Source organism: Pinus tabuliformis, chromosome 4_1 (assembly GCF_031772625.1).
Source record: "Pinus tabuliformis cultivar Carrire ecotype Pingquan chromosome 4_1, CPIR1, whole genome shotgun sequence".
Classification (NCBI taxonomy): domain Eukaryota; kingdom Viridiplantae; phylum Streptophyta; class Pinopsida; order Pinales; family Pinaceae; genus Pinus; species Pinus tabuliformis.
The window spans coordinates 595,366,117-595,375,155 of record NC_142303.1 but is presented as its reverse complement, the minus strand read 5'-3'; the positions used below and the strand labels follow the sequence as shown (position 1 = coordinate 595,375,155).

The 9,039-nt window shown below is 39.5% G+C and overlaps 1 protein-coding gene and 1 pseudogene across 1 annotated transcript; both read right to left on the bottom strand.

The window, feature by feature from the left end:
* Positions 1 to 3,067: 3,067 nt before the first annotated feature.
* LOC149177386 (UNC93-like protein 1 pseudogene) lies at positions 3,068 to 4,433 on the bottom strand (annotated as a pseudogene).
* Positions 4,434 to 5,106: 673 nt separating this feature from the next.
* On the bottom strand, positions 5,107 to 8,705 carry LOC149177385 (protein NRT1/ PTR FAMILY 5.10-like). Its single transcript, XM_089420115.1, has 4 exons — positions 8,373 to 8,705; positions 8,057 to 8,274; positions 6,519 to 7,036; positions 5,107 to 6,128 (listed from the first exon to the last, which is right to left on the bottom strand). Exons 1-4 carry the CDS (start codon positions 8,572 to 8,574, stop codon positions 5,249 to 5,251), a joined length of 1,818 nt encoding a protein of 605 aa, XP_089276241.1. The 5' UTR covers positions 8,575 to 8,705; the 3' UTR covers positions 5,107 to 5,248.
* Between the last annotated feature and the right edge of the window lie 334 nt (positions 8,706 to 9,039).

The following is a 9,039-nucleotide window of genomic DNA, read 5'->3' as shown; positions in this document are numbered from 1 at the left end:
TTATAACAAGTTCCCAATTACAAAGGAACTTGGACAAGTACCTTGTTAGAGGATACTTGGGCATGTCTTCTTCAATTGAGAGGAAGAGATAGACACAACATTCTTGTCTTCACTTGGGAAGAATGAATGGGAGGATTAGGTAATCATCTGGCATACGATACTCTTTAAGGATGTGTAGGGCATCCAAGACAAGAGTAGGCAAGAGGACCGATATTCTTTGAGGGTTGGGAACCCAAGATAAGAATAGTCCTAGAATGTCATACTCAGTGAACACCTAGGTGGGTATTCTTTGAGGGTTGGGAACCCAAGATAAGAATAGTCCTAAAAGGTCATACTCAGTGAACACCTAGGTGGGTATGTTCCTTGAAAGACAATGACTAAGGTGTCGATAAGTTATTGGTCTCGCCAACATTTTGCTATGATCTATTGAGAGATAGAGCTGTCAGTCAAGGCCTTGTTGTGGAAACAATGTTGGTTATTATGATGCTATAACAAATGGATTGCAAATCCAATTTTTATTATGTGAATTCTTCAAGATTGAAACATAGCCAAACACCTCGTAATGTTGTCTGAATAACTCCCTAGTTAAGAGGGAGTGTTCAAGGAAATGTAACTAGGTTCGGTCTTCATAAATGTACTTTTATATTTGTACTTATTCAAGAAAAGAAATATTATTTTTATAATATATGTCAATGAGTTTCTTGCTCATTGAAGACCTTAAGGGCATGTTACACCATGTATATAATTCTATTGAAGTCAAAAGAAATACCTCCAAGCAAAGTCAAAGTCATCTCATTGCAACGAAACCCTTCAAACAGCAAAATGGTGAAGAAATAGACAAGTCGGCCTCGGCCTCAAGTCGGCTCAAAAGAAGGAGACAAACTACTATATAAGGAGCCACTAGACCTCCTCAACGTAGAAGATAAGCATCTCTGAAATCAATGAGATAGAGGACGAGTAAAGGGTACCACCAAGGAAAATCTAAGGGTCTCCAAGAGCAGCAAAGAAGAAGCGAAGAAGAGCAAAGTTTTGGATTGTTTCTAGGGCTAGAAACAGTCACACGTGCGAAGAAAAAGGAGGACCATATGCAGGTATAACAACAATAACATAACAGTCAAGTATCCATCTTTGTTTGGGCTAGATCTTAGGCCTACAAGGCCTCTTACTCAAGCAAAGTAGTCCCTCTCTCAAGCGAAGATAAAAAGAGCCTAAACTACAAGCTAACCTATCACACATGCGAGAATTTAGGGTTGTTGTACAGTCATATTAGTTTGCATACATATCTCAAGAAGTATTTCGTTGGAGCAAGAAAATGGGTGTCTCCATAAGCAAAGGACATCACCAAGAATTGAAGAAGGAACAATTCATCTAAAAGCTGACATAAGCAAGGTCTATCTCTAGACAAGGAACGAAGAAGAAGTTCAAAGTGATAGGGAGCAAAGGGCCAAAAGAAGGAAGACTAAGTGTCAGAGAACAAAGTGTAGAAAGGAGGAAGGACTTGACTTGTGCTTGGAGGACACCCTAGTCAAGGGTCTAGGGTTTGGCATTGATCAATAAAGAAGCTTCAATAAAAGAAACTTACCAAAGGGTTTTCCTCTCTAAGAGAGAGGTTTTGGCCCTGGCAGAGAGCCAACATTTGTGTTCTTGTCTTTATGTTTTTGGTAGCAGTTTGATGAAACACACACTCTAATAATAAGAAGAAGATCCAGCTAAGATAATTGTAAAAGTGCTTCACAAATTGTTATCAAGTCAAGAAGAATCCTAATATACATACTAGCCCTTGATTCTTCAACAATTTGAAGGCCTTTAGAGCATTAAAATGGATGTGTGTGTCATAACACCATCTAACCATGTATTCAAACATTTATTCCTCCTGCCACTTCTTTTAATGGTTATCAAGGACGAACTAAGTGCTAGAGGTAGGGATGGTGGCAAGCGCAAAAATACCATTAATCTTCTTCCACTATAGTGTAGCATTTTCATGAATTGGAAAAATATATCTAAAGGGAAAACTTAAAAAAAGAGTTGAGAAGCCTTCACAACTAAGGTATCCTATGGATGCAATCTTTTTGCTACTCCCTATCTTAGCTTCAATCTCTTTTTTCTTGGCCATTTCCTATCTAATACCTTAGTCAAAATCAAGGCATGGTGTGACTTACCCTTGTATGCTAGCCAAATGTTCTTTTACTCTATGAATTCCCCCACCCCCGTGGCCATAATCATTTCCTTCTTATAATACTCACGATATTTTTTCTCGTCAACCTCTTTGCAATGGATCCATGCAGGGTCTTTCACATTCTTAAGGGGCATGATAAATAATGTCTCACTACAAAGAAAACAAATCTATAAATGCAAAAAACTCTCTTGCAAAAATAAAATCAACAATTTTATGAAAAATACAACTACAATTTGAAATATTCTTAACATACCTTTGAATTGGCGTAAGTATAACCCAACCTCAAGTATGCTTCAAGATTATTATAAATTATATGTAGACCATAAATTTAGATGGCAAATCCACCAAAATTACCTAAAAAAAATGTCAAATAAGTGTTAATCTCAGTCTAATTCAACTTCTTCACCATTGTTTTGCAATATCATTCTCACAAATTATAAATGACAGATCTATCACGCAAGTATAGTGGGGTCATCATATATAATGAAAACTCGGGGTTTGGGAGGAAGAGACACATTTTTTCCTTTTCTTTTCTTTTTAATACCTTGCCGCTAAATATTGCAGGGGTGTGTCTAGGAAGAGTGGGACCAATTTAGAATGGAACTAACTTGAACCAATGGGTTAAATCAATTCCATCTCAAATTAGCTTGTCATTCCAATTTAGCAACATGCTAGGGCATTTCAAGGGGTGAACTAGTTTGACCTGGGATACTTGGAGATGGGTTTCATAATTATACATAATAGTGCAAGAAGTGTTTGGAAGTAAATTGTGTTGTCAGATAATAGATTATTCTAAAGTTCATGATAATTTAACAAATCATACATTTACTTCTAGAAAGTTAATGCAATAGTTTCAGGTGGGTTCATCTGGTTCTAATAGTATTGGTGCTATTGTAACAAACACCCCAAATAAGGTGCACTTGTCATAAAGGTTAATGTCCTTGCAAAGGGTGCCTTCTTAGTATAATATCACCTCTTTTCTCTTCATCAAAACCTTTATTAACTACTTTAAAGCCCCCTCCCCAGATTGCTTATCCCTGGTATATCTCAGTTGATTTGCGAGCCCCCTCCCCAGATTGCTGTCCCCAGTATTGCAACGATGGCCACGCCCAGAAAACCCCTTTTCTTCCTGTTTTGGAAGCTGAAATCGAGAACGTACCCAATTGCCACAGACACTAGCATCTGTGCGCCCCAGTAAAACACATTGTTGAATCCTCTGGTTCTCACTGTGAAGATCTTTCCATTGACGTTATTGAATTGATAAGTGTAAAAGAAGTTGCTGGCCCATGCAACAGGGAAGAGCAGCAGTATCTTTCGGTTTGAGAATCGCTTAAGAATCTCCATGGCCTCGGTGTTCACATTAGAGTACTTAACCACAGTAGCCCTGCTACCATCGTCCCTAACCACTTTTGCTGGGTGGAAGCAGAGTCAATGTCATAATAGTCCCAAAGGCCATGAAGCACATGAAGGCTATATAGGTTCCATCGCTTACAGACCTGGCCGTGCTGTTATAATTCAATATAAAGGGAATGAAACCGCCTATGACTCCTCCCAAATTGAATATACACCAGAACAAGAGAAATGTACCTGCCCTTCTTATCCTCGGTCGGACACGAGGTCATAATCGATCCCTGCCCAGCCCGTAGCAATCCTGCTCCCACTCCTAGAATCCCTCCTGCAATGACAGCAAATGTCTCATTCTGGTAGTGATTGTAATAGAGAAACGAACCGGCATAGAGGATATAAGTGGAGCGCCCTACGAAGAGGGTTACATGGGAGCCGAGGAGGTTGTAAATCCCGCCGCCCAATATCCCGAACACTGCAAACGTCGTATACAGGGCAGGCAGTGTTGGCGTCGTTCGCGGCCTGCTCGTCTTCCTGCCCACCTCCCCCCATTCCGGAAAGGACGTTGAACATGCCCGGGCAGCATAAGCACACCAGTGCAATCAGGATCACCTGTGTCGCAGGGGAATTGTAGCGGAACCATCTGGGAGCAGGAACCTCAGTAGGTCCCCCTTCTTCATCGCAATTGCCCAATTTTCAATATAGAGACATGGCCGGAATCACTTTTCGGCAGATTTCTAAGCGGCCTGCGAGAATCCCTAATCAATTCAATACATTTTTCAGATTTTTGTGGATACCTAATACTCAGAGAGTTACGTTTGAACCATTAAAATCAGATCTTCTTAGAGCACCGCAATGGGGAGTCCTGATTTCCGACTGCGCGGCCTGACAATTGATTAAAACGCCTTCCCATCGGGCAATTTTCTTCCCTTTTCTGCGACTCTTCGTGCAATTCTGGATTGCGGGAGATGCAATTTCGTCGACAAATTCATGGGTTTAAGACCTTATAAAATTTAAAAATACATTCTATAAAAATTAGATATGTTTTTCACATCAATGTTCATCTTAAAAATATATTTCTTAAAAAGTCAACCAGCATCGTTGTGGTTTGAATGTTAGTTAACACTGGTTAGTCCTTGAGTGTTGAGTGAGAAGAGCGGTTCCGAGGAGGAACGGTAGGGTCTTTAGGTGAGGCTATTGTTGATTTTTATATTGAAGCTGTTCTCTTATTGCCGAATGAAATGGATGGAATGGTGGGTAACTGTCAACTTCAGCTCATATGATCCGGGATTGAATATCAATTGTTCACTGTGGTCACTGAAAGATTCCTTCCTTCAATTTTCTCCATTGAGACCTTTAGGTGCTATTTTAACGCATACAACTGTAAAGGGAAGTTGCAATTCTCATGATGTTTAATGGAATTCTTCTTAATTTTAATCTCAATGTATTGTGGAGAGAAATTGTGTTTCGCAAGCAGCTTCGACGATTGTATGTAGGGTAAATTAATCTGAAATCACAGTATGGAGATTTCTAAGATAAATGTGCATCATTTATAACTGATGGATTTAGAAACAAAGCATCATTCATCATATGAATTTTTTTTTATTTTATCAAAATAATCAGGCTATAATATTCTGCATGCCTTTGCAATTTCTTGCATAATAGCGCCATGCCACTATGTATAGATAAAAAATCTTAACCATTCTCTTCCAATATCTCGACATATGCTCATGAAGCGAGGAGTGTTCTTTCCTTGCAGGATTCGTCCTGATCGAAAATGTTGTTTTGGGCATATTTATACTTATAGCGGTTGGCTAAAAGCATGTACATACAAAGGTTGATTGCACTCAGAGATGCTAGAAACCAATAAAAATAGTCTAAATGTGCTTTGTTCAGGTTGTTTGCAAACCAACAACCCCCCTTATTTCTGCAACTAAGCTTCTCAATAACTGAAATAAGTATGCTACTCAGGAAACTACCAATTCCTAAAACACTCAAATACACAGCTATACCCAGGGATTTCATAGAGTCTGGCATCTGATCATAAAAGTACTCCTGCATTCCTACCATCGTAAATACATCAGCTATGCCAAATAATATATATTGTGGAAGCAGCAGGGAAATGCTCAATGGAATTGTTGCCTTGGGCATATCTATGAGTCCACTATCCTTTGCTGCCTTGATTCTTCTAATCTCTGTCAATGCAGCAACGATCATTGACAGAGAGGAGATAAACAGGCCAGTGCCTATCCTCTGCAGAAGAGTTATACCTCGTTCATTCCCTGTCAAGTTTCTTGCAATCGGAACAAAGATGCGGTCATATACAGGCAACAGTAGAATAATAGACAGGTCAATAAAACTCTGTAAGCTTGCAGGAGGGATCTCAAAATGTTTTCCAATCTTTCTATCCATTGTGGCGCCCTGTTTTGTGAAAAAGGTTGCAGATTGTGAAAAGACAATCCCAAATGTCAAACATGACACCCAGATCGGTGACAGCCCAAGAATAGCTTTCACCTCTTCAACGTCTTGGACTGTGCATAGTCGCCAATTATGGGTTGTTTTGCATTCGTAGTCTAATTCATCTTCAACTGTGGCTTTGTCAAGAAACCTGAAACTCAAGAATGAGGATGTCCATCACAAATCTCTCAGTTCATCTAAAACTGAAAAGAACAGAGTACACCCATCTGAAGCAACAGTAACAAGACTGAAATGAAACACGAAATAGGACTTGGGGACTCATTGCACCTTAGCCGTGATCAGGAAGTACAGATATCCTCTACTATATCGATAAAAACTAAATTGTTAGCACAGCCTATCCCCCTCCCCACAATATGATTATTTCAACAACCAAGAGCTTCAGTAATTACCATGTCACATGGCAAAGCAATTGTGACTCCAATAAATTTAATTTGTAGCAGTAGGCAATTGCAGTGGCAATTATTTTCCATTTGTTTGTCCTAGTAAATGTAATATAACTAGATGTGAAGTGAGAACTTACTTAAACTGATCAGTAGGCAAATACTGTCTTCTTGACCCAAACTTCAAGCCTTCTCTTTCTGCAGCGGCAGCTACTTTCATTTCTTCTTGAGGAGGAGGAGAAACATTCCACTTATGAAACGTTGCAACAAAGACATGGACAATTCGAGTGAGAGGACTACCAACGGGCAGTTTATGTCGGTAAAATCTTGTCCCACACAAGAAGGTAAACAGTGCCATCGCCATTGTCACGGCGGGAATGCCAAATCCCAGACCCCATCCAACATTGTCCTGAATATACAAGAGTACAGTGACTCCTAGAAGAGTACCAAAGCAAATACCCCAATACCAATAGTTGAAGAATGAACTCTTATACTTTTTCTCTACCGGATCGCCGTCTTCAAATTGATCTGCACCAAATGCTTGTAGACAGGGTTTGTGGCCTCCTTGCCCCAAAGCAACCAAGTAGATTGAGAAGAAGAAAATCCCAGAGCGATGCAAACTCCTCACAGAGGCCGATAAAGTGACCAAAATTAAACCCTGTAAAAACCCATTTGATGCAGTGTTTGTTATTCGGACTCCATTCACGAGGTTAAAACATAAAAGAACAACTATTTTCAAACCCTAACCCCATCCTTCCAAATAGGGGTTTAATTCGCCTGACTAAATAGCAAAACCTTCCTGTATCCATACAAAATGGCACGAATTCATTGGGCAAGCAATAGTACAGATACAGAATTATCAATTCCTTGATGTTAGAACATTAGAAAAAATGCCAATGGGGTGCCAGATCCTGAAAGGTCAAACCCGATAAGGTAGTGATCAACGCTGGCGCCAACAAAGGGTTTTTCCTTCCAGATCGATTCGTGCAAAGTAAAGTCCATGTTGGTTTCAGCGGGCTGTTCCTGACTTACTCAATCCTGGAGCAATCAGATAAGGTTCCATGCCGGCAATGTGAGGTTCTCTCACTGTTAAGCTGTCCATTAATGTTCCATTTTAGCTGCGGTCTGTCCTGGCTGTATAGCATGAATTTCTAAGGGACATTGAAATTGAGAGCAAAATCTGGATTGTTTTGGCCTTATCTCTCAAACCTGGCATCTGAGTAGAAGGAAGTCCACTCAAAAGCCTCTTTTCTTGAAACATTTTCAAAATGGAAAAGGCAGAAAAAATAACTTACCAGCGTCTACTTGATGTATGCCCAAGCTGTATAGCATGGCTTTTACAGGGATGAGGGATTGTGCAAGTGCTAAATTGTTTAAACTAAATAATTACCTCGCAACCCTAGCACCTACGGAGAAGGAAGTCCACTCAAACCCCTCATGGTATGTTTCTTAAAACACTTCAGAAAAAAAGCAAAAGAAAAAAGATATTACTAACCTTCAGCTGCGGTCTACCTTAGCTGTTTAACATGGGTTTCAAAGGAAAGAGATTGGCTGAAAATCCTGGATTGTTTTGGCCAAAAGGTTACCTCTCAAACCTAATAGCTACGCAGAAGGAAGGCCACTCAAATCCCTGGGGATATGTATATAGAAGCACTTTGAAAGAAAAGGAAATACTAACCAGCAAATAGATGACAGAAGACGCAGCAATGGTCCGATATCGACCAAAATATGTATCTGCTACAAAAGCTCCAACGAAAGGAAGCATGGACGCCACACCTGACCAGGCGTTCACATTCTTTGCAGCAGTAGCAGTGCTTTCATTCAGAACATCTGTAAGGTAAGTTACCATGTTTGAAAGAATGCCTGCATAGGCTAGCCTTTCTGCTGTCTCCACTCCTGTGAAGAAGACGAGGGTAAAACATATTGACCAAACACAACAGCTACATATAAAGACAATTGAATTTGCAGAGAATAGAACTGGAATGAATTGATACCAATTATGAAGAGTGATGCTTTCCATCGGCCAGTATGAGCTCTCCTAACAGAGCGTCCACGGAGATCAACTGATCCATCTCCAACAATACCAGTGAATGAAGATGAGAGATCCTCTTCCATTGCTGTTTGCTCAGATAGTTGCTGTTGATCCCTTCCAACAATCATAACAGGGAGGAGAGTGTACTTAAACGCCCACTTCATGATTGTTTCACTGATTGTGGAGTTATTTCTTGCATGGCTAACTGTTTTAATTTTGATCCATTTCGTTCAGGTTCATTGAATCTGAGTGCAACTTTAACGATTTTCAATCGTATACGAAGCGTGTAGCACAAATTATATACCAAACGTGTGTAATTAATAGAGGAAAGCCTTTTTGTCATAGTCTAATTAGTAATCATCAAATTCGCTCAGAAAATCATGGAAATTCTGGTAGTATTCAAACACAGGCAATTATGGAAATTTTGGCTTAATAAAATTTAATAGAATTTTCTGTAAATTGAAATTAGTGGTTAAGCTTAAAGATTTAATATAGTCTAAAAATTTTACAAATTAGCTGGAAAATAATAGAAATTTTGGTAAGATTATGACAAAATCTCGTAATTTTTTTTGAAAATATAGGTTATAGTCGTCAAACTTCAGGGTTTGAGTATCCCACAAGTGCTTGAT

What these genes read in the sequence shown, in the direction of transcription:
- LOC149177385 (XM_089420115.1), bottom strand. Translation starts at nt 8,574, where the DNA reads ATGAAGTGGGCGTTTAAGTACACTCTCCTCCCTGTTATGATTGTTGGA. An exon ending in CTTCTGTCATCTATTTGCTG is followed by an intron (nt 7,037 to 8,056) that starts GTTAGTATTTCC and finishes GGGTTTTTACAG; the next exon opens with GGTTTAATTTTGGTCACTTT. An exon ending in TTGCCTACTGATCAGTTTAA is followed by an intron (nt 6,129 to 6,518) that starts GTAAGTTCTCAC and finishes CTTGAGTTTCAG; the next exon opens with GTTTCTTGACAAAGCCACAG.